Genomic DNA, 25,745 nt, shown 5'->3' on the forward strand with positions numbered 1-25,745 from the left:
ATTTATGTGCGCCTTGGGCCATTACATGTTGTCCTAAAATTTCAGGCTTCTAGCCCAATGTTTGAGCATGCATTTCCTGAAAAACTGTTTGTGGCCATAGGGGGCGCCGTTTTTGAGATCAAATCCTGAACCACTGATGCATTGCAATATTTTGCAGGTCTGATCGACGTCTGTTACCTAGTACACCAGTGGTTTCTTTCTTTTTCAGGACATTCCAAATGGTTGTACTGGCTATGGCCAATATTTGTGCAATGGCTCTTCTCTCAGCTTCACAATTGCCTCTTTTTCACCCATAGACAGCTCTCTGGTTTTCATGTTGGTTACTGCTCTAACTATAATAATTGCAGTCTGCACAGGCAAAACCCAAATCTGAAACTAAGCATAGACATTCAGCGCTATTTATTGTTTGAATTATCAATGTAATAGGACACACCTGGGCAACAAAACACAACTGTCAGTCACATGTTCCAATACTTTTGCTCCCCTAAAAATGTGGTGTTCCTTTACAAATAATGATATCTTTATTTATCAGATCCAGATGCAAATACCTGGAAATTAAAGCTGAAATGTTGATCTATTGTCTCATATTCATCTTTTGGTGTCAAACCCAAATGTTTCCTGTCTACAGCAAAAATAAAGGAATTGGCCTCACTGTTCCGATACTTATGGAGGGGACTGTAGATGCAAACTCATAATTTGTTGGATATTTCCAAATTTGCATATTTATTCAGACATTTCTGAAAAAATTAGAATACAAAAAACAATTATTTTAATGTAGGAACTCATAAACCTATTCAGCACATAATCTTAAAGTTGTATTTTAATGCTGGACTTACACTAGAGGACTTTTAAAAGACTTTGAAAAGACTGAAGACTGAAACCCTCTTACATCTGAAGTAGGGATGTCCATGGTTAACTGGTTAACCGTTAAGAAGATCTTTAACCGGTTAATACTAAAGGTTAAACGGTTAAAAAAAACATCTTAATTTGTGGGCTCCCGCTAGCTTAACATAGCGCTAGCATTAGCCTTCTTGAGGTGGATGCTGTCCTGCAGGGGTTGACACTAACGGTTGCCCGCTTGCCCGGGGCAAGTGAAAATAATGTTTGGGCAAGTTGAGATTGCTTTTTGGGAAAGTGGATTTTAGAGGGATTGTCAGTAGTCTAGGCCATTTATTCATGTGTTTTAGAGTCTGCAAAACAATTTTTTCCCCCGCTAACTCACATAAAATAGATCGGCTATATTTGCAATTGAAAAAAGGTCGGGAGCCCTGCTATAATGCTTCATGTATTTCACTATAAATAGGCTACATTAAATCTTAACGGTTAACCGGTTAATAACCGTTAATTCTGGTGGTTAACCGGTTAAAGAAAAAATTCTAAATGGCCATCCCTAATCTGAAGACCATCAACTCACACCTGAAGACAACTAGTCATTAGTTTTCAGTCATAGAGTGAGATTTTGAAAAGACAGGGGGTCTCATATTGCAAGACTACAACTAGATTCCTTTTGAGATTAATATTATTTCCGCAAACGCGATAGTGACTATTTAATAAAAAAAAGGTTAATTCAATATTCAGAGCGGGGGACTTCCTTTAGTTATTTGACCATCTTTATTTGCTGATCTCGTCCCCCAATAACTTTAACTCCTAACCCTGTATTTGACGGTAAAGTGTTAAGGTTGCGCGGCTGTCAGCCTGGTTCTCCCGCCGAGGCTTCAAGGAAAAAGTGTCCGAAATAAGTGCCTACACAGGCAGACACAGGTCACGACTAATGCCGCTCCTCCTGCGTCGTGCTTGGTGCATGCGAGTGTGACAGTGTTTACGTCATTTCGCTTGAGCCAACCCCTTAAGACTAACGATAATATCAAACATGTTTGATAATGTCGGAACGTCAAGACGGGAAGAAGACTGGCTGAAATCGGGTCGGAAGACCACCATACACCAAACGACTGAGATTACGTGCGCGCGCCACAACTCCAGCACGATTTCTGTGATTTCAGTCCGACATTGGAAGATTGTCTGCGACTGTTAAATCGCGTGAAAAGTCGTGTAGTGTAAGCCCAGCATTAAGTCGCCTTAAAAACTTGACATGTCCAAGTAGGAGCAGCAGCTTTTGTCTCTGATAATAGAGAACTGAATTCTTGTTGCCTGAAGCAATATTTGATTTTGTTCACACCTCTGTTGATTCAAGATTTTAAGGATCACTGTTATATAAGCCACCTAAACCACACCAATATTTACCTCTGACAAGACTGCTACCAGCAAAAATACTAAAGCTAGTCAGTGAGAAACCAAGCTAATTCTTCACAAAGCCAGAGCCAATGGATAGTATTCATTAGTACTACTTAAATCGTAAAAAGTAAGGTGCTGCTGCAGTTAAATCAGCATGGATTGTTTTTTTTTTAATTTTTTAGAAAAAGCATTGCATGGGTGCAAGAAAAGTTAATTTAAGAGCCTTAGGACAATATAGGAGGAACATATCTGTGACTAGCATATAAATGCAATAGCTGTACCCATCACAAACATGGTGATACCTTAACATGACTTTCTGCTAGTCTTTTTTTTAATCTTCAGCCTTCGATTCATGTTCAAGGTTGGCATTTCGACATCCGTTTCTTCAGGCTGTATCAAAGACTGGTTTGGCAGGTTGGCATCTTAATTAAAACGCTGTGTGAGAGATCTGCAAATCATCTCAACTACAATAATAGAGCAGTAAGGTTCAATATGTTAATGTGTAAGCCCATAATCATTATGACCATCATTTAGACACAGTAAGAAGCAATGGGAAAAACAATTCCAATTTTTTCATACAAAAATATCTTTCCACAAATAGATACGTTTTCGCTGGTTCAAGTATTTGGCCTGCCTGTTTTTTCTAAATGCCAATGATGCAGCGTATTTGAAGAGCATCAAAATGTATTAAATTGCCTCTAGTGAATCATTGATCTTAATCAGAAAAATGCTCTGAATGCGGCGCAGTAAGGCTGCTGTAAGAAAAGCCAAATATCACCCTTTCATGGAGTAAAGTGCCATTCCTTTGGATTTGTTTTTAAATTTAATGAGCTGTCAAGACATGAATCATACATCACCTCAAGACGCCAATGTCCAGGCGTTTTGTACAGGTGCACATAGACACAGAAATTCACATCAAGTAGAAATTTGCCAGAGTTCAGTGAAAAAGCGCTCTTTTTATTTTATTGTTGATATTTGTCTCTCTACTCTTAGTAGCTCGGAGCTCCGCAGCCAGGGCTTATGGGAGCTGTCAGCTCAGCTCAAGCATGATAAATAAAGTTGAACATGTTGGATTGTGTGCAATGAAGAAGTCGCACATGAATTACGCTGACCTTGTCTTGCACAGATTCATATCCCAGACAAGAGAGTGCAGACTGTGAAACACTGCCAGTAGCAGTAATGTGTAATATGTGGCAAATGGAGTCTGGGATGTTTTCTGGAAATATGACATAATGTGATTTCATTTTCAGATACGTTTATCCTCACTGTCCCCTTAGTAACAGAAGGAATGACGGCCTGCAAGCTACTGCAAGTTATTAAAATTGTTGCAATTGGGCCTTGCTATTAGTCTTTTTTCCCTGGTTAAAAATCAGCTTATAAAATACTTATCGCAATATTAAATGTCCTTAATGTCACAATATGTAATGTTATTGTAAGCTTTCTATCACATGCATGTACGGTATGTAAATTATATGCAGTAGGGATGACTATGATAAACAGATCAGATTAATTAAAAACTCTATTAGGGTAATTTATTGAATTCATTCTATATTAATAGATATATAAATATATTAATGTGAAGTCATTAAAAGAGGAAAATAAGATATACCATGTATTTTTAAGAAGTTAGGCCTGATAGGTAATTTATACAGCCAGATATGCAGAGCATGTACACACATACAGTGGGGTTTTAAATACAGACAATTATTTTAAGAGTTCTTCTTTTATCTTTTTCTCACAACAAACAATGTGATTCGTCACTTCCTGCTGTTGGAGAAATTATTATTCTCAACACCAAAACTTCATTTAAACCATTCCGATAAGTTGATAAAATTCTCTTTCTAGACAGTGGATGCAAGCAATAAAACCCTCTTCAGTGTATCACATAAGTATCCTTTGTTGTTTTCACTGTAGATTGGCATAGCCTAACATAAGCTGACCGCCATGACCTTCTGTCACAGTGTTGTTTTGACTCTGTTTCACCTCTGAAAATAAATCACTCCAGTCCACTGACCCTTGTCTCAGCAGGTCAACAGACTTCAAATACGAAACCTGCTCATGTTGGATCTTACAAAACAGGTCTATTCATATTTCTAGGGGAATGTGAAAACAAATAATTATTATCTACATAGTCGTGTTCCTTTTGGAAACCAGCAGACTGGATTTCCAAGTAAATTGTATATTCAAGGAATCCAGATGGTGTATTCAAGTTACAGTATACTATGGAAGCAAGTGAGTAAACAGACATTTACATTTAGATAGCATTTTTTTATTCCTGCACTGCGCTCCATATTGACTGGAGGCCATCGGTTTAAAACTGCTTTGAAAACTATATGCACCATATTTTACTTTTTTTATGTGCCACCCCCTTACCATCATCAAATGTGTTACTGTAGGATGTTAATATAGTCTGAAACGGCAGGGAACTTTTTATATTTCTGAATTTGTGCATAAAACTTTTGAAATAGGAACCCTTGAAAATGTCCTTTAGTTTGTGACATTTTATATACTAAACAACCAATGACCTTAGAACACATTTTAAATAGATTCCAACTTTGTATTGATCCCTAAAATATTCTGTCTTTAACCTAATTTAACTAATCTGGTTCTAAAACCATCAGAACTATCCATGGTTAAAGTCCTTCTCTGATTTAAATTGAATGGGTTTTGGAGCAATCTGAAATTGGAGCACCGTACAGTACACTCCAGAGCAGCAACATGTGTTTGCTTCTGCCAAATTCCTGATAAGATGAGGCTAAAACTGTCTTCTTGGGTGCAGCTTTGGCAGCTGTTGGATTACACCAAATCCTAAGAAAAATGTTTCTTAAGCGAAATTCATCAAATTGCTCTTAAATCCAGGTGTGGCTTTAACCTGGTTTTATGCGAAGATGAGAAGTAATTTAATACGTGACCTTCTGCTGCTGCTCATTTGGAGAATGCCCTCAAACTGTCCTCCCTCTTAGTAAATCTATCCAGGCTTGAGCCAGGGAAGAGATGCATTCTGGGATTGCACCTACTCCATCAAACCTGGGACCTTTCACTGCACAGGTCCTCAGAAAAAGTTGTTACTTATTCATCTCATGGCGTCTGAAACGGGCACTTCCTTTTTCTAGGGAAGCGCTAATATTTTACCAAAGGCGACTTTATTGTTATATAGATCTAAACAACCTTTAGATCATACAATAATGGGAAAAGGAGAAAAACATGCACCTCCATGTCGCAAAAACAAGATTGCCTTCCACAACTTGAGGCTATAGGGCTGAACTATTAAATGCAACAAGTCTATATATCAGCTCAGCAGCAGCGAGTTCACAAACGTTCATGCACCACCTAAAGGCTTTCTATAAATGCTCCTCCTGATAAATTTCTCTAATGCTTTGGGTCGGAGTGTTTTTTTTTTCCTCTTTAGTGAACAAATACAGCTCAGGGCAGGTGAACACAACAGAGGAAACCTAAAACCTCATTCTGATAAAGGTCCAATATGTAACATTTACTAAACAAATTACATTATATATTGCATATCGATTAATGGGTAGCAATTTCACCTGAGAAATGAGGCTTTTCCCTGCTTTCTTGATTGCCTATAACATCTAGTACATTCATTTCGATGAGAAGCAACTAGGCCATATTTCCTTATTCCCAACATAGACTGTGGTTGCGTAGCGTGTTCCACATTTGAACAGAAGAAGAAGAGGCTGAACTGGCTAGCCACAACAGCCTTAGTAGTAGTGGCATAAACATAACGTTATTCAAACTAAAACTAGCTTAACTGTGCAACAGTATCTATCTCATCCATCATTATAACAGCTTAATCACACTGTCTCAAGTCACTGTTTTGTCCCGTGCTTCATCGCGCGGCTTGTGGCCTGATTTCTCTGGTGGTGCAGCTTGCCTTTCGTGCTTCTGCGTCTGTGTTTTTAATCAGTGGAGTAGCTGTGTTTGGCCACTGCTCTTAGCTTGTCGCTGCCATAGCTGCTCAAAGGCACAAGCGCTGCAGTTCACTTTACCGACACTGGCGCCATCATTGAGAAGGAATTTGTACTTTGTGTATAGTGGACCTTTTAAGGCTTCAACGTGTTGGCGATGCAATAAAGAACCTTTTGGTTTAGTTTTTTGGACTGAAAGTATTCCCTTTCTCTTTGTTTTAGGAGACCCCCAGATCCGGGAGCGGCCGCCACAAGAGGTGAGACATTACTTTATTACCGGTATGTCGACAGAGAGAGTGGAGTTAATCAGCTTCAGCATCACGAGTAATGTGTAATGAGAGGTAACATAAACTGCACTTGGAATCATGAAATAAGACTCTGAAATGGTCCAAGGGGCCTTATCCTGGTGTGTCACTGTTGCCATATTCACTACATAGCCTGTAGCACACACTGGAAATGATTTTTCCAGTGGAAATGACTTGTGCTAATGTCCTTTCAGAACCTCTGTGTGTGTGTCCCGTGTGTGTTTATTTTGCTTTATTTGCAACCAAACTGTGAAGCTGTGGCCAAACTCAGCAGCCAAGTTCGCCAGCTGACATTCAATCTGGCCATTTGTTTATGGCTTGCTGCTGTCATCAGCTGGGTTGGCAACACTTTGATGCTCCGCAGGACCTAAACCCACCAGGTGGGCTGGCCAGTACATAATGGCTGATAGAGCAACTTTAAAGATACGCGTAACTCTAATTTACTCTCTCCCTCTCCTGGGTCACTTTTGTCTCTCTCTAGATTAACACAATTCCTGTAGACAGTTTGTCCCTGCTCTCCAAAAAAAATAAAGCTATTATGCACCCCTGATGTACAGTGGAGGAAATAGGTATTTGATCCCTCACTGATTTTGTAAGTTTGCCCACTTACAATGAAATGAACGGTCTATAATTTTAATGCTAGGTTTATTTTAACAGTGATAGACAGAATATCAAAAAGAAAATCCAGGACATCACATAAAAAAAGATAGAAATAATTTTGCATTTCATTGAGTGAAATAAGTATTTGATCCCCTATCAAAACATTGCTTAGTACTTGGTGGAGAAACCCTTGTTGGCAAGTCCAGATGTCAGATGTGTCTTGTAGTTGATGACCAGGTTTGCACACACCTCAGGAGGATATTTGGACCACTCCTCTTTGCAGATCCTCTCCTAATCTTTAAGGTTTTGAGCCTGTCGCTTGAGCTTCAGTTCCCTCCACAGATCTATTGGATTAAGGTCCGGAGACTGGCTAGGCCACTCCATGACCTTAATGTGCTTCTTCTTGAGCCACTCCTTTGTTGCCTTTGCTGTATTTTTAGGGTCATTGACGTGCTGGAAGACCCATCCACGACCCATTTTTATGGACCTGGCTGAGAGAAAGAGGTTGTCGCCTAGTATTTCATGGTACATGGCCTCATCCATAGTTCCCTCGATGCAGTGAAGTCCACCTGTCCCCTTAGAAGAGAAACATCCCCAAAGCATAATGCTTCAACCTCCATGCTTGACTGTGGGGATGGTGTTCTTGGGGTCATAGTCAGAATTCCTCTTCCTCCAAGCACGGAGAATCACTATGATACCAAAGAACTTGATTTTGTTCTAATCTGACCACATCACCTTCTCCCAAGCTTTCTGAGTCATTCAGGTGTTCATTGGCAAACTTCAGACAGGCCTGTACATGTGCCTTCTTGAGCAGTGGGACCTTACGGGCACTTCAGGATTTCAATCCATTACGGCATAGTGTGTTACCAATGGTTGTCTTGGTGACTGTGGTCCCAGCTGCCTTGGGATCATAAGCAAGCTCCTCCCGTGTAAATCTGGGCTGATCCTTCACCTTTCTCATGATCATTGATACCCCACGAGGTGAGATCTTGCATGGAGCCCCAGACCGAGGGAGATTGATGGTCATTTTGTGTTTCTTTCATTTTCGAAAAATTGTATCCTTCTCACCCAGCTTCTCGCCAATGGTCTAGTACAGGGGTTTTCAAAGTGTGAGAGAGTGAGCCCCCCTCAGAGAACAAATTTCAGCTGAGCCCCCCCCCCCCCCATTTTAATTTTTTATTCCTGTGTGTTTTGAAAGATCTTATTTTACACATTTTAAACGTATTTTTGAAACATCTTAACATTTTATCGAAGTATGTTTTTGTTTTGCTTTTTTAAAATACATTTGAACATCTTTATCCAGTGGTTTAATCCTGCTTCCTTTAAGCATGGATAGTAGTGACTGAGAGTGCAGTGGAGTGAGAAAGATAGGAAGAAAGACTTGCCTAAATTATTGACTACTGTTAAATGTCATTCACACACCCAGTGTTTTTTTGCTAGTGTCCTGCTGGGTGAAAATAGTAGCCAGCAGAGCACCAGACCCTCCAAGGAGGTCCGGGGGTATGCCCCCCCCCCCCCCCCCCGTGAGATTTGTTTTTACCTTTTTAAAGTGAAATGCATGAATCTGGTAGCCTGGAAATCCAGACCCTGATATCTTGAACGATAGAGGGTCTGGCCACGATCAATAGTAATTTCCAACTCAAGGGGCGGCTCCTACTCGTGCATTTCAAATGCCACTGCACGCAGTTGGATAGCACTACAACCAATCAGAGCGATGCACAAGGTGACGTAAGCCCCTTTCGTTTAGCGAACAGCTGTTAAACTGTTAAATTAAACGTTTGCCGTTGTCGATCGGCAAAACAGAACATTCCACTTACTTGCTAATGAAAGATTTGAGTGCCGTCTTCCAAATCGTTAAGGGTCGAGGCCAAAGCAGTCTCAAACTCACACAACATATCCGCAGCCATCTTTGATGTTTACTATCACGGCTTCGACGTCACATGCACGTCACTGTCGTCATCCGGTTACGTCCTCCCCAGAGTACCATATAAAGGGCTCTGGCGCACCCATATTAGATAGATAGAACCAATTGAAACCATAGCCAGATTTCTGGTCTTCTTGATAAAGCTTCAACGGAGCGTGTCCAGACCAACACGCGCAGCAAATTTAATTTGCCAGCGCCTAGTGGCAGGTCTGGGAATGCCAGACTATGAATCTGGTGCACTTTGAGAGGAAAATTAAGAGGCTAAATCTGAGGAATTTTGTGTGAACAAATAATTTGGAGACACTGGGTCGGATGAATTAGAAGCTATTGAAGAAAGACACATGAATTTTCCATAAAAATACTAATTTAAAATAAAATATTATGCAGGGTCCTCTGGGTTGGGCTTGGAGCTCTTTTTCTTTAACGAGACATATTTCTCTGTAATATAATGAATGCATTTAAATGCAGTGAGAGGAACGAAGCAGAATATCTGTTGTCCAGCTATCTTTATTTCCACAGATGAGGCTGAAATAGGCTATAGTCTCAGGTAGCCCGCAAGGACCATATGAGGCGCCCGCAGGCCTGTTCTAAAAATAGCATAATAATCTTTTTCCCACCTTTTTTAAGTCATTGTTGATCATTATTGTGAGAAATCATTAACATGATCAGTGTCTTCACATAGATGAGTATCATTAATCATTAATAATAATATATAACTAAAGGCAAATGTGTTATTAAGAGTGTATCAAACTGGGTGCCCTTCGTATGACTCAGTACCCATGAAGTAGGCCTCAGGTTCAAAAAGGTTGGTGACCCCTGCTCTACACAGTGCGTTGGCAACTGAGGGCAGCCCCATTTCCAAATGTTTTTAAATAAACTCAATACACACTGTGCATGCATATTCATCCGCGCCCCCCTGCCATAACGCCCCACAGATTGAAGACCGCTGGTCTAGTAGTCTATTCCGGCCTTGTGCAGGTCTACAATCTTGTCCTTGATGTCCTTAGACAGCTCTTTGGTCTTGCCCATGATGGAGATGTTGGAGTTTGATTTATTGATCATGTGGACAGGTGTCTTTTATACAGGTAACAAGTTGAGACAGGTGTGTTTTATACAGGAAACTAGTTGAGATTAGAATACTTTTTTAAAGCACGAGGACTAATCTGTGGGAGCCAGATTTCTGGACTAATCTGTGGGAGCCAGATTTCTTTGTGGTTGGTAGGGGATCAAATACTTATTTCACTCAATGAAATGCAAAATAATTTATATCTTTTTTTAATGTGATTTTCTGGATTTTCTTTTTGATATTCTGTCTATCACTATGAAAATAAACCTAGCTTTAAAATTATAGACCACTCATTTCTTTGTAAGTGGGCAAACTTACAAAATCGGTGAGGGATCAAATACTTATTTCCTCCACTATATAAGGTGCCTTTCACATCAAATTGCCTTTGAATATCTAGAATTTCATATTGTCAGGACTTAGGGCCATTAAACATGCAGTATGTGACAGAGTTTAAAGGTGATGTGTGTAATAAAGGTATATTTTGGCATCATCTAGTGGTGAGATCTAGATTGTAACGCTCCTTATATACCCCTCCCATTCAGAGAAGCTGCGGTGGCCCTTAAGGATGAGAATCTATTTGCTAAACATGGCATCAAGTGAAGATGTATTTTGTTATTTATATAGTACTTTTCTCATTCCAACAGGTGCATTCCACATATAGTACCACACTATACTGTATATAAAAATAAATAAGACTGTTGTGTCTGTCCATTCTGTGCTACTGTAGAAACATCGCGGTGCAACATGAAGGCTCCTATTGTATATATAAAAGACTAATTCTAAAATATAAAAAAATAAAATAATAATAATAATAATTAGGGCTGTCAAATTAACGCGTTAATTTCGATTAATTAATCACAGAAAAATTAACGCGATTAAAAAAATTAACGCAGATTAATCGCACTTCTATAATGCCTTTTGACCCGGTGTAGCTCGCCGGGCCGGGCGCGTGGGTTAAAGGGAGAAAGGTAAAGAGAGAAGCAGGGGAAAGGGGCCGACTCGAGGGCTCTATGGACGGTTTATGGGATGCATGAAGGTAGGAAGACATCTTACTTAATTCTCCGCTGTGTCCGTGCATTATTTATTTAGTGGGTGCAACAATGTAGGCTAGGTTCAAAACAGTAGTAGGCCATATCTCTCAATCTTCCTCCAATTTTGTTTGCTAGCTGTCTAGCACCCGCCGTGTGTGTGTGTGTGTGTGTGTGTGTGTGTGTGTCTGTGTGTGTGTGTGTCAATATTTTTGCCTATGAGTAGGCTATGAAATGGTGGCAGTGCAGCGCTGTCTGTTGTGGGAGATGGAAAGTCGTAATTTTGTCTGCTTGTTTTTTTGAGAAAATTCGGCGCTAGTTCATGTATAAAGCTGGCTGAGGGGAGGAGACAGGAGTTACGAGAGACGGAGAACGAGCGCGGGAGAGAGAGAGGGAGACAGAGAGAGACAGAGAAACAAACTGTAGTAGGCTATACAGCTGTTTACAAACGGGTATAAAAGTGTCATATAAGTATGCGATTAATTTAGATTAATTAATCACAGAGCCTGTAATTAATTAGATTAATTTTTTTAATCGCTTGACAGCCCTAATAATAATAATAATAATAATACACTGATATAAACACACTTATGAATATTATATTCCATGTCTACAAATGTTCTATGTACTATGTTCTTCAAAAAAAGCCACTTACCTTTACACTGTAACTAATTAATTAGCTTGTGTGGCTTATTATCTTACATCCCAACACCTCAATGGTATCAAACATGTTTCAGTGGCTGTTCAACCTTTCAAATTAAATAACGTAATAAACAACCTTTATGTACTGTAAGTAGGTCATCTTGGATAGCTCCATCAGCATTCAAAACCAAAACACACCAAGGTCAACTCTGCCTATTCAGCTTGTAATTTTAGCTGCCATTGAGATACAAGAGAAGCGACTGGCATTAATCAGCTCCACTTGCAAGCCTACACCCATAAATTATGGTCATTTTGTGCAGAGCAACAGGGTGACTGAATATATTTTTTGTGATGTGGGAGTGGCATGTATCAGACTGATAATCAGTTGGTTTAGTACAATATGTTGTTGGTTCCTAGTTTAGTGACTGTTCCGCATTGACACTGGAGTTTGTTGTTTTGTACCTGCAGCTCTCCTGTCTATGCGTTCTCCTGCCCACCTGCTGTGTGTGTGTGTGTGTGTGTGTGTGTAAGAAAGAGATTGGCTCATCCTCTCTCTCCCCCAGACCTCACGCTGCAGGGTGCCAATGGGCCGTGAAGTGATATTTAGTACTGATGGCCATGGATGTTAAGGATTGACTTCATCTCCTGCTAAGCACTCTACAATACCCAGTGTTTGTCAGTGGCGTGGCGTGGGGATTTTTTTTGAGGAAGCCAAGTGAAACAACACCTTTAATCTACATGTGTATTGGAAGGTGGGGGACAGAAAAGAGTAGGCTACGTCGCAGCTTGTATTTAATGTAACTACAAGAGCTATTTTTTTTTTAAATTATTTTATTTTATTCCAGACACAGAGAGAAAACGGTCCATAATACAATACAAAAACAGTAAAAAGACAAACAACAATAAAAAAGACTCCAGCTGTCAGTTCCACACTACACAAAGAGTGTTCCGATATTAGCATATAGGCTAAAGCGCCAATGGTTCCATAATGTGGAAGTGAACCTAACCGCACTCATTGTAGGGTTCACTAGAGTTGTGATTATGCCGTTACATGACTCCGATAGTCTACACATACATATTATACTATTATAGCGCCTGGTCACTTTACCAGGATTTACACACGCCTGTAATCTGTCTGACACCGCTCGTTCGCTCTCTCTCACTCACTCATTCACACACTTCCTTATCGTCTTATTAAATTATACATTTTATTATAAATGCACCCCCCACCCCGACCGGAATGCACAACTAGCCGCTTAATGCCCAATGCAGATTCGAATTCATTCACAATATAATTAGGGGACGTTTTAGACTATTTTAAGTTTCACGTTCACATGAGACACGACTCACACAATCAGTTGTAGGGGCTTGACATACACACATACTTTCTATACATCCTTTTCGTTTAAGAACTAGGCCAAATGTTCATTACAACACTATACTTAAGACAACCCAGAACAACTTCAGTGGATATACAGTAGGCCTACCAATGCAACTTAATCCAGGCAATCAAGGCACAATTAGCAATACAATAACACAAAACATAACACACATAGTTACACAGACAGTTAAGGGAACAGTTAACCCGCGCTGGGAGAAGGTGTGTATTTTACTCACTATTTGTAGAGGAAGGCCATTAGCTGAAGTTTGCCGCTACCAGCTAGCCACTCGGTGCGGACATAGTTATCCTCACGGAAAGTGCGATAAACTTTCTTTCTCTTCACACGCATTGGCCTGCCGTCAGATTGGATTTTTAATGGCTTCTCAATTGGCAGTTTGGTAAAATAATTTGTTACTAAATACTCAAAATCTCCACCCTCCATAACTGTTCTTGCTAATATGATAACAATGCAAACATGCTAATCTCCCGCTATTGTTATTGTTGTTAAATTTCAGTGACGTTGATAATGATGATTTGATTTGATTGGTGTGAAACCAAAGGCCGAGTGGCTTCCCTTGGCACCCTCCTGACACCCTCCTGACCAATCACAGAGGGCAGTGTCATGGTAATAGCCTCACCTGATTGGTCAATTCTTTTTCTTTTTTTTTACCAAGGGAAGCCAGCTCGGCCTGGCTTCCTCGCAGACATAGGGGAGAACGGGGTAAGTAGGCACACTTTTTACTCTAGTGAGAATTGCTCATCACCAAAACACCTGTCAATAGCCATTCCTACATTAAATTGAAGCTTAAGGTGTTGGCTAGAAATGTGTGTCTCTCTTTTTTTCCAACTTATTGTAATGAAGAAGTAATTTACCATCAAAGACACTCTGACACATTGTGACAACCAACCCCATCAAGGGGTCGGTTGTCACACACTATGGGGTTGTTAGTCACAATGTTATCTTAATGGGAAAAATCTTAAAAAGAAGGCAAGGAGGCAGAACCAAATTTGAATGTTTAATTGCATTGTCAAGTTGACAAATAGGCCTACATAACGTTCTGTAGCCTTGGCAGCTGGTCTAGTTTGGGATGCACTGGGTTGTTTTGATTTTGTTGCCCTTTTTTCTTTTGCTTGCTAGCTGCCTTTTCCTGCTCTATTCTTTCCTTCTCTGGGGTGTCAGTGAGGATACAGCTTGACAATTTCTTTCGTTATTGGGTTCCTTTTCTGGCTGCAGCCTTGAGATAACATGTGACAACCAACCCCCCAAAAAATTTGACGACCAACCCCAACTTGAATTTCTTGCTAGCATCAAGGCCAACAACCATCTGACAACTAATTAGCTTGCTAACCACAATCTAAACTATAGTTTACCCTTCACACTTTCTGAGGGTAACAAGTGTTTTGTTATAAACCCATTGTGTAAAAGCCTAGAAGAAAAATACTGAGAAGCAAAATATTTTGAATTTGACATGAAAAACACAAAACATCCTCTCACCTGAAATGCAGCTGTCTTCCTCCAAGGAAGTCTATGTATGTGACCTCTGATCCCAATTCTGGACCTTTTTTATATCAACATTTCAGAGCTAGCGTGCTCTGGTGGCGAGATATAACAAATGTGACATCCAACCCATGTGACAAATTACCCCGTTCTCCCCTACAGTGTGCAGTGTCGTGTTTCGCCGCGTCTTCAGAATCTAAATGTAAAGGGGCGCTGTTTCGCGCATTGTGAAATGCTCAACGAGAGGAGAGAAATGGGGAAGAAATGACAGGAGCACAGCACCAAAGATTACCAAAACTGTTAATATAAATGTTTTTATTGGATGACAACTACAGCCTAAAAAACAGGGAAGCCTGGCTTCCCTTGGCCTCCGGGAGAAAACTGGTGTTTGAGTAGTGTGCGTTTGTGTCTCGAATACACAGTGTGATTGGTAAAATATTTCCAGGAACAAGAAGACGTGCATGGATGTAAACACAAAAGGCATGTGTGACATTTCTTTCATGCCCTGTAAGGTGTGTGTGTGTGTGTGTGTGTGTGTGTGTGTGTGTGTGTGTGTGTGTGTGTGTGTGTGTGTGTGTGTGTGTGTGTGTGTGTGTGTGTGTGTGTGTGTGTGTGTGTGTGTGTGTGTGTGTGTGTGTGTGTGTGTGTGTGTGTGTGTGTGTGTGTGTGTGTGTGTGTGTGTGTGTGTGTGTGTGTGTGTGTGTGTGTGTGTGCATGTGTTTTGAACATGTTTGCACTCACGCCAATAAAGAAAGAGTAAACGTGAAGAGCCGCACTGACAGACACAAATGAAATGCACTTTATCTTGGCGTGAGCAAGCGCTAGGGAGAGCTTTTGAAGAGCTTCCTCTTGATCAAAAGTGATGGCCGCTGCCCCTGCAATTTTTTTCTCTTTATCTCCGTAAGAATGAGCGAAAATAAGCTGTTGTTGGGTCTGTAAATGTCAAAGTACAGAAGAACATCGCCTCGGCTTGTGAAATGGCACGGCAGCACTGCTTTGTTGCCATTCATTACGTTTTTATCCTGCACAAAGTCGTGCTGGGTGACATAAAAATTTACATTTTAAAATACTTGGTGTATGAAAACATAAATCGTGAGCCAATGTCAAACCACACACACAGAATTGTCTAACTAACACATAGTACTTACCTGAAGGTATATTTTCGAAATGTGGAATTTACCTTTTTTTTTACATCAATGTAGTATAGTATCTTGACTCCCTAGGTATTCAATTAATGCATTCAATTAATTAAATTAGCCAAAAATATATTTCTGTCTTGGTATTTACCTATTTATTGATTGACAGCTGAATTTCCAGAATCAGATCTTCCTTCTATAGACTTGTGGTTAGGACACATAAGGTATAAACACAGCCTGTGCCGTTAGATTCTGTCTGGGCAGCTCTGTCACATGTCGTACGCTTCTATTTCCTCCAATGTTCCCTTTCTGTCTATATCCTGTCATCCATCCAGTAGAAGCTAAAAAAAATCAAAAGTTAATGTTGTGACAGTTTTTCTACCATATTATGGCCATTACTGCCTCTCCAGTCTCAGAGTTAAAACGTACTTTGTCAACTTTTTCTAATAATGGGAACATCACATTTTGGCAGTTTCTGAAAAGGGGCGCAGATGGTATAAAGAGTTATATTTATCCTTTGTCTTGCCGGCAGCTTTCCCTGTCTGTTTTGAGCTAAAAAAAAATGCAGACAGCCCCCTTCAGACAGTTCAGTGAAGCCTATACACACTCCCAAATAATTTGGTTCCCAGGAAGATTTCAAAAATCTGTTCCTACCGAGCTGGAGTTGTTGTAATTGGGGGGTGCGGAGCTAGCAACTGCGTCCAAGTTTCCACTTCACTAATAATTATTGAAATAGGGTCAGTAAGAAAATAAACTACGCATGAATATTCTTTCCCAGAATCCGTCTCCAAGCAGCAAGGAAGTGAAGAGGAGATAAGGTTAATGTTTTGCTCGAACTGCAAAGTAAAACCATTAGAAAAAAAATTTCTCTCTCAAGCTTAAGAACCGTTACGCACAAGTTGCCACTGCCATTCTTGAGCCTATTTGAGGTTTTTAATATGCTAAATGTTTCTTAATCAGAATCCTTTTTGCACAAAAGTTGCAAACCCTTGACGGCCTCTCCTCCATTAAAGGAATAAAACGCAGAGGGGCGTTAATAATGCATGCCTAATTAAAAGGGCAAGCACGCCGAAGATATTCCCACCACCTGTTCTTTTGATGATGGATGTGTCAGCCCATTGAAGTTTAATAATGTGACCATGATTCATACCTTCAAACAGCCTCAGTCTGAATACAGCGTTGGATACTTTGTACTGAAGAAATCGCCACGAATTTCACAATTTCAGACTTTCATCCTTTTCTGAAGGAGGAAAAAGAACACATTAGTATTGAGGTTGTATTAGGAATTATAGCCCCTAAACTTTACAGAAATTTGGTTTGGATAAAGCGAGCTATGCTCTGGTTCTAATGACACAACAAGTATTTTAAAGCAATCACAGCAGTTCTCTGCCCAAACATTCTATGAAAAACAATGACTGTTAGCATGGAGACTGTTTGATACCTCCACGCCCACACAGTCCTGTCATACGTTCGAGACAGCAGAAAAGCAGTATTTTTTCCATAATACTTATGAACATTTATTTTCAATCAGATTTTTTTAAAAGCTTATTTATATATATTGCAGTTTTTTTACTTGTTTAGACCAGGTTCACAGAGGCTTTAAAGTACTGTTTTGGTCTCTGTTTGTAACAGCTCTGCAGGATCTGAGGAAGAGGCAGGAGGGAACAGCAGACAACGACAAAACCGCCACGGCAGAGACGGGGGAAGTTTGGAGAAAAGGATGGAGGAGTTGGAAAGGGTACGTATTCTGAAGTCACTACTAACACTTTAACTAATAATCCAGAAATACAAATGAGCCTGTTGAATTATGTTGAGTTTAGTTGACATTTTTGGAAATTAACCTTGACTGTATTTACTTTAGTACATACGAGTTACATGAGAAGATCAATATCCTTCTCATGAGTGTATTTACTTAAGGGGGTAGAGCCAAGAAGAGATTATCTTAGACCATCATAAAGACTTAAAGTAATGACATTTTTTTTGAGCTAGGCCACTGTGTACCCCCAGCTTCCATAGTTGAAGCAACAACATACAAATAGTTTCGATCTTCTCATCAGCAAGACAGTGAATAAGTGCATTTGCCATCACCTCAAACTATCCCATTGATAGTGCATGTCTCATTACATAACTTGCATGAGTTGGTTACCCACCATTAGTTTACTCCATTAAGGTTAATATCAGCCCTAGTACATTTTGAAAAGGTGAATAAATGTTGGCGTCTGCTCTGAGTCAGAGCACACGTTGGCCTCCATGCTGTGTGAAGGTCAGCGCCTTTTGTTCTTGACAGTGTAACTACTTATGTAGCGAGTCTCAAAGGTCTTATCGAATCAAACTGACATGATATTTAATTGAACACCTTGCTAATTGTGTCCCTCTGGCCAATGGAGTTTCAGTGATTTATTTCACTAGTTATTTATATCAAATTAATTTCACTTTTAGATTCAGATAAGTTTTTCCACTCTCCACTTTTTTCTTTCTATTTTCTTTTTCTTTTCGTTCTTCGTTGTTTTTCCTATTCCATCTCTATCCATAGTTTCAAGCAGATGGCATTTTAGCAATGGTTATTTATTTATTTATTTATTAATAGGGTGGGGGGACGTACATAGAGACAAAGAATTTACTGAGGTCTATAGGCTACTGTAAGTCGAATCTTCCCCAACGCCATCCCCAGTGCACAATTGACAACCCAAAGAACATTACCGTATTTTCCGCACTATAAGCCGCACTGGACTATAAGCCGCAGGTGTTATAATGTTTAATTACCATATGTAAGCGTTCGTGCACAGAGGGGATTGTCGGGAAAGAGATGGCTGCTTGAGGAAGCTCCCATTTATTAACATTTCAACAAACAAGTTGCATATTTGCATAACGTATTCAAGTGTTACCATTTAGTGCAATAGTAGCTAGGGCCTACTAGGGATGGGCACGAGTGTTTTCGCTACTCGTGTGATCGCTTGCATTCCTCGAGGATCAATCGATTCCTCATTAAACTTTTTTCTGTTTTTAGAACGCAACGCATCTGTCTGCAGAACAACGGTTCACCGCAATAAAGCGCTCAATGCTTATTGTCAAACAGTCACAGTTGCCATATAATATTAAGGATTTCTTTCCACAAGTTTAAAACACATTTTCCTCACTGAAAGTAATTAAATAGACAGGCCACAATTTAAACCGATCGAGTAGGTCTGCGGTGCGGAGAAAGAGAAAAAAAGCATGGGCTGTAGTTGTAAAAAAAAAAATAGCCTAAGTCACCATTTAAAATAAGAAGGGCAGCAAATAATATAAAATTATTGTCCTACAATTTAAATACATATAAATAACTCACCAAAGCAGATAGTTGTATATCCAACCGCGCTCACTCCGTGTCCGTGAATAAGTACCGCGACTAATTCCTCATTAACGGAACATTACACCGGTTGGTTTTTGAATCTTATCCCCATATTCCCTATTGAAGGCTTCTTAACTGTTGTTGGCTCGGAGCGAATTTGTCTGAAGTAGGCTAAGCCTTGCTTCTTCTTTACTTTTCTTTCCAAGCGGAGAGCACCTTGCATGCTCACCTGGAGTCTACTCATTACTAACAGAGAGTAACAAGTGTCATCTCCCCTTTTTATAAACGGAACTTTATCATCTGCTTTGAAATAATTGGACAGTTATATTCCTGAAAATGTTCTGGAGGAAGGAGAGACCGTGTTCAGCTCTGCGGTGCTGTGGGACCACACACTGGCTGCGCTGCACGGAGGTGGCAGTTATTTGCAGTTGCTGTTTGACACAACGCTCAGTTTATTGCACTTGCATCAAAATATTTAATTTTGTTAAACTTTATTTTATCCGTTTTGTGCCGTTTTGTACACGTATATAACATTTTAAAATAGCCTAAAGGCTACAGACACTAAAAAAAAAATAAAAAAAAAAAAAATTCCTCATCCACCCATCGAGTTCATTTGAAACGAGGAGTACTCGAGTACTCAATTACTAACGCCCATCCCTAGTAGCTACAGAACATATACTGTGCTATGTAATAACAGGGTCGAAAAATGGGGAAAAAGTCGCGGCTTATAGTCCGAAAATTACGGTAATCAAATTGTATTCAGACTTTCACCTTTCAATTATACTGTCTGTGAACTTTTACTTCCCACACTGTGGTTGAATAGCTGTCACAAGCTTTCTTTACACAGCCAGAAACAGTGTTGGAGAAATATAAGTATGTAATGTAAGAAAATGGACACTAGAAATATCACAATAAGACGGACGTGACTGCAGTGTCCCCACTGGTAGGTAGCTACTGCCCTGACTTAAACCAAAACATACACTATTTCTTCTTCTAATGCAGTATCCTGTGGCGTTAAGTTAACTCACCATCAAGTGTGCCCACTTTTCCTCCATTAAGGTGTCAGGTACTTGGACACACAAAAATCGGACATGAATTCTGAAGAAATATGAGTGAGAGGAAGCAAATCCTAAACTGAGGTTCTACTTCCAAACTACTCTGCTTTACAACAGTCCTTTTCAAAACTCTTATGGCCGACTGAAAACCTCCAGCAGTGGCACTTTTTCAGATGGATTTTTACTTTGAGTGCTCCGACTTGACCAGCTCAGAACTGGCAGCAATTCTCCTCTCAGTGTTGTTGAAGAGATGACCTTTCACAGCTGCAGATATGACTTTTCCTCCTACCTTGTTCCTATCAGGCACTCAACCCCTCAATGCCGCCACTGTTGAAACTCAGCTCGCCATCAAATGTCACTAGGGTGGCTCTCAAAAATAAGGTTTATAAAGTTCTGGTGCGACCTCAGTCACTTTCTGTGTGAGCTCTTTCTCTGAGTCAAGAGAATAGAGGCACTTTTAAAATGACATTTTCAACTCTTAGTTGTATCCGCATTATTTTTTCCTCTTTCATACAGGGGGTTGATGTATTACAAAGGTCTGTTCATATGCAATTGTTAGATACATTATTATTATTATTATTATTAATTATAGCACCTTTGAAGCTATAGTGCGTAACTTTTTCCTATAAATAATGACTTTTACATTCAAGCCCTTGCCCAAACAAGTTGACACTTTGTTGATTAAGCCCATCAGCTCCACAAAACACCCTCTATATTTGTCAGTATGGCAGAGTTTACAAACTGGTGCTTTCTAGTGTGTACCTGTTCGATTGGTTTCCATGGAAACAATTTCCTAATTATCAGCATCAGAGAGAAAGTGAAACTGGAAAGTGCAAATCATACGCTGATCGTTATTTCCATCACAAACCAAAACAGCAGTTTCAACATTAAAGCATCTGTGTGAATAGAATACATTCAGGCGTTTTCAGAAAGGAACAATATCCTTTTATTCTACTGTGGTTTTTGGAGGAAGCCGATGGGAACAAACTGGATTTCAAACAATGACAATCAAAAGAAACACAAAAGCACTATGCAAAAGGAACATTGTTTATTGAAGAATATGGTGAATTAGGAAATTGAAAACAAGAAATACCTGTTTTTTATTGACTTAGTCTAAATTACTTCTAAAACCAGATGTTTTTGGAAGTGAAATGTGCTTTCAATAAGGTTGCCTGTGACGCAGGTTTTTAAGGTGGTAACAGATGAAAACAGGCGCCTTAATATTCTCAAATGTTGAACACAGCTGTTTGCAGTTGTAGGTTTGGCACAAATAAGGCCTCCTAATGCTGGACAGTAGTAAAGATACATTCATGTATCATTCACCTGAAGAAGATGAAGGGTTGCATTTCTAATATTTGAAGCCTTTGGTGCCAGAATTAGGGTGTATTCACACATGGAAAGTCTGTTAGTTCACTTGCTTTGGTCCAGACCAAATAGAATTTTGATTTTTTTTTTTTGGTGTGGTCCACTTTCATATTATCCCCTTTGGCAAGTGAACAAGCATTACGAAGCAAAACCACACGTGATCTGAGATCATTCATTCATTGGACAGACATTGGGGTTAAAAATAATAATAAGGCCTACATCTAGCCTATAAATAAAGAAGAAAAACATCAAATGATTGTTGTTTCATATGGTTATATTATGTAGCCCTATGTCAATGCCACGTTATGTGGCTCGTAGCCTACGATGTGAAACATCATTTTTACTGTATTTTTGCTGCTGGACGCGCGGCTCGCATGATATAGGCTCAAGCTGAAACACAGCTGATTAGCTGTGTATCAGCTGGGTGTCAGTTCGGCGCAGTTCAGCTCCAAACTGACACGCGGACAGTATTGACGGTCCCGTTGGGAATAAAAATAAAAATACACACTTCATGCAAAGCGCAGCGTGAACCTATTGGCACTGTAGGCTACGGGAGACGCTCCTCTCCATCTGATCGCTGAACATATCAGCATGTGTACGCGTCATTATCAAATGTAATATTTTCGCTCGGGGCTCCCGGTCAAACCACAACAAATCCTATCAAAGGATCTATTAAAAAAGAAAAGAAAGAAAAGGTGCAGTGCTTTCTGCAATTGGGTCGGATCGAGTCCGGCCAAATTCACACCACAAACGAACTGCAGCAGAGTGCGTTTTGAAGCGCATCGAGACTACCTCTTCAGCTGGGTCTCGGAGCGCTTCTTTGGTCCGCCCCCGAGTGCGAATGCTGTATTCACACATGTCTAAAAGATGCGCACCGAAGGCGGAAGTGCACCTGAGTTTGTTTCAACCGAACTAAACCCGGCATGTGTGAATACACCCTTACTTCCGAAAGATTTCCGTTCATCAATCTACTATCTATTTCGGTTGGTCTTCTGGACCTTATCCTTTCAATGGCCACCCTCACAATAGCCTACAGGTGAGGAACAAAGACCAATAGGTAAATCGAGAGTTTCACCTTCATGCTCTGATTCCTCTTTACTACGGCAGTCTGTTCACAATGAGCACGTTACCACATATTACAAAACCTGAGATAAGTGAACCATTTCAATCCCCAATGTGTTACCTTTTTTCGAGGTTAATTTAAAAACAAAAATTTTGACCTGTCAATTACCATTTATTTTCAAACTGAAGTAATCACAGGGGCCTGTAGCATATTGTATAAATCTAAAAAGAAATCTGAAGTCCCTGTTTTCCTCTTGTAAAAGGCTTCATCAATTACTGACTAATTTTGTGTGTTTTCAGGAGCTGACCATGGAGCGTCAGGAGAATGAGAGGTTGCTGAGAGCTCATGAGGATAAAGACGACCTCATCGGCAAGCTGAAGGAAGAAATCGACTTGCTGAATAGAGTGAGTCAAGCCTTCACTATTTTCTGCTCTGATTTGGGATATTTTGAGCGTTCCTTTTTGTGTTTTTAATGTGTGGGCGGCTTGTGGGGGTTGTTAATCTTCATTTGTCATTTTAATTGAGTTGTCTTCTGTTATAGGTATGTGTTATTATAGAATGATTTTCTTGCAGTCTATTAGGATTTGGACACCAGCAAACCTTTATTTTTGGATTTACACGCTTGTTACAAAATTACAGCAATTATTCTCCTCCCAGTCGTTGTAGGTGCAATTAGAATTTTAAAATCTATACAAAAACTCACTCTGACATTTCAGCAAAAGTTACTAGTTAGTGTTCCAGGTGACAGTGATGTCTTATTGAATTGACTAAAAACTCATTAGCTGCAGAGTGACTTAGAATTTCAACCATGATTATATGTCTCGAGCTTAATTACTTTTTGTCAGCTTCAATTTAAGGTTATTTTCAGTCAAATCGTTCAGAACACTGTTCTGGTCCTAACCCAGGTTTGGAAAGATCCTTTTGTTGAATAAAGTAAAAAGTGTCGGCTGAAAACACCACTCGCAACAAGTTAAAAGACTACATTTTTAAAGTTTGTGAATCTTCATCATCATTGTTACAATATAAACACGAATCTAAGAGTTGTAGTCATAATTACAAAAAAACAAAGTTGACTCAAGGTTGAATTGGTCAAATTACCAGTGGTCTCCCAGGTCAAAGTCTGATTCTTTATTGACCCAGCTCAACTTCCTCCCTATGTGAACTTATGTTGCTCATTAAAATTTTTATTACAGGAGCTATAAGGCTTTGTCGCTTTAACAGATGTCATTTTCCGTTTCTCAAATGATCTACATACAAAGAACAGGGCCCTGGTGAGACTTAGTTGTGGCTGTCCTTTATAATATCTAATATCTCCTCTGAAGAAAACAACCACCGGTCCAATCGAAGGACAATCAGTTAAGACAGGAAAAATGCCTAGACTAGTAACAAAAAGCAGCCTTAGTTTTGGAATATTCTCTGAAGTGGTTTTGAGAGATCTTGTAGCCATCACATTCAGGAGTGTTTCACAGTGACGTGAACCCACTAGCAGGAGGTCATGTGTGTTTTCAAGTCTAGTTTTGGCCTCCGGGATCGTGGGTCGTGTTTCCTCCTCACACTGTGGTCATAGTTCACAGGTCAGGGTACACTCATGTAAACTGAGTATTCTTTCTATTCAGCAGCTAGACACAGTGAAACCCCAGCAAACTCTCTGAACCCCCCCTAGACTGTCAACAATACCTCCTTCAAATCACAGCCTATTGCCAGTCTTTTCTGGGTCACTTATTTTGCATTGTTGAAGGAAACCTAGCAGGAGAGAATAGATTTGAAAGACTTTATTGTTTCATATATTGAAAGAAAAGAGATCTTACCTCTCCCCTGAGGATCCAATGAAATCTAAACAAGAGATCAAGCTTTTGCCAACAGATACAGCGGCCAGGGAACATTTTCAGTTATGAGTCTAAATGAACATTGCCTGGTTATTATCTTGACACCTCCGATACACGCCACAAACAACTCATCTGCAAACACTAAGAGTGCAATATTGCAGGAGGCATCGCGTTTGATAACATCACATGGACAGGAAGTTGGTCATAAGAGAAGGGCCCTTTATGTACAGGCCGCCGCGGTGATAGCCATCATAAATGTTCGAGAGAGGCTCCCGCTAAGCCTGACGGGAAGGCAGGAGATAACAGCTGATCCAGTCTGCTGTCTCTGGAGAGGGATGATTGAACCCTAGAAGTTTATTTGGGAGAAAGAAGAAAAGTTAAAAGCTCAAACTGCTGGAGTTATGATATCTCCCTCTTGATACGCTTTGAAGAGAGAAATCCTCTCTTTACAACGCTCACATCGCGAGAAGCAAAAGCCAGACCATTGAAGCTGATGAGATCTGCCATTAAATGATAAAGCAAGTTTTCTTTTTCTCAAAGGTAGAACTTGCAATAACAGTCATTTATCATTATTGCTGGCCACTTGGGGGCAGCAGAAACAAGTTGTGAATACAAAATGTACATATAAGTTGATATAGAGTTAGTGAACAGTTGCTTATTTAAACATCCAGAGCAGCAATGTAAGTAATGAATTCATATCGATATGATATAAAATATTGCTCATAACAGCTTTAAAGTAACAAACGTGTCCTCTGTACTTTGACTTTGTCAAATTCTTCAAAGTGCACCCAAGGTCATTCTCAGCAGCCGTGTGATCATGACCGGTGATGGAAGAATCCCAAAATGACTCGTGTCACTTTGATGACACAGCGCCACGGTAACTGAGAGCCTCTCTCATTTGCGACTAATTGAAGCTCTTAATGTGCAATTTGTTGCTATCACGGGAGCGTGGCTGGAGGGGAGAAAACCTGGCACTTTAACTCTCACACTAACACTCCAACCTGACGGGGCCCTCAGAGGTATAGAGGAGGAGTTGTAAATATTCACGAGTCTAAAATCAGTCCAGGAATCGCTTACTCATAGAGCTGCCATGTTTCAAGGCAATTCAACTTTATTGTAAATTTCTGCAATGTGTGCCATACAAAATAAGTATCTCTCCGACCTTCGGTTGAAGAAGTGCAAAGTATTAAAAAGATGATAAGCAGCTAGTATACACTCACCGGCCACTTTATTAGGTACACCTGTTCAATGGCTTATAAAAACAAAAAGCTTATCAGCCAATCACATGGCAGCAATTTAATGCATTTATGCATTTAGACGTGGTCAAGACAATGTACTGAAGTCAAACCGAGCATCAGAATGGGGAAGAA

At 39.9% G+C, this 25,745-nt stretch overlaps 1 protein-coding gene across 1 annotated transcript in view; it reads left to right on the top strand.

Annotated features, from left to right (window-relative positions):
* The window catches only part of pawr (PRKC, apoptosis, WT1, regulator), a 73,125-nt gene that overhangs the window by 45,044 nt on the left and 2,336 nt on the right, over nt 1-25,745 (top strand). Inside the window, exons 4-6 of the mRNA XM_080051018.1 lie at nt 6,381-6,415; nt 17,371-17,476; nt 22,849-22,953. Coding sequence (XP_079907144.1) covers nt 6,381-6,415; nt 17,371-17,476; nt 22,849-22,953 — 246 coding nt within the window. The remainder of the gene's footprint in view (nt 1-6,380; nt 6,416-17,370; nt 17,477-22,848; nt 22,954-25,745) is intronic.

Source organism: Ammodytes marinus, assembly GCF_949987685.1.
Source record: "Ammodytes marinus genome assembly, chromosome: 22".
NCBI classification, from domain to species: domain Eukaryota; kingdom Metazoa; phylum Chordata; class Actinopteri; order Uranoscopiformes; family Ammodytidae; genus Ammodytes; species Ammodytes marinus.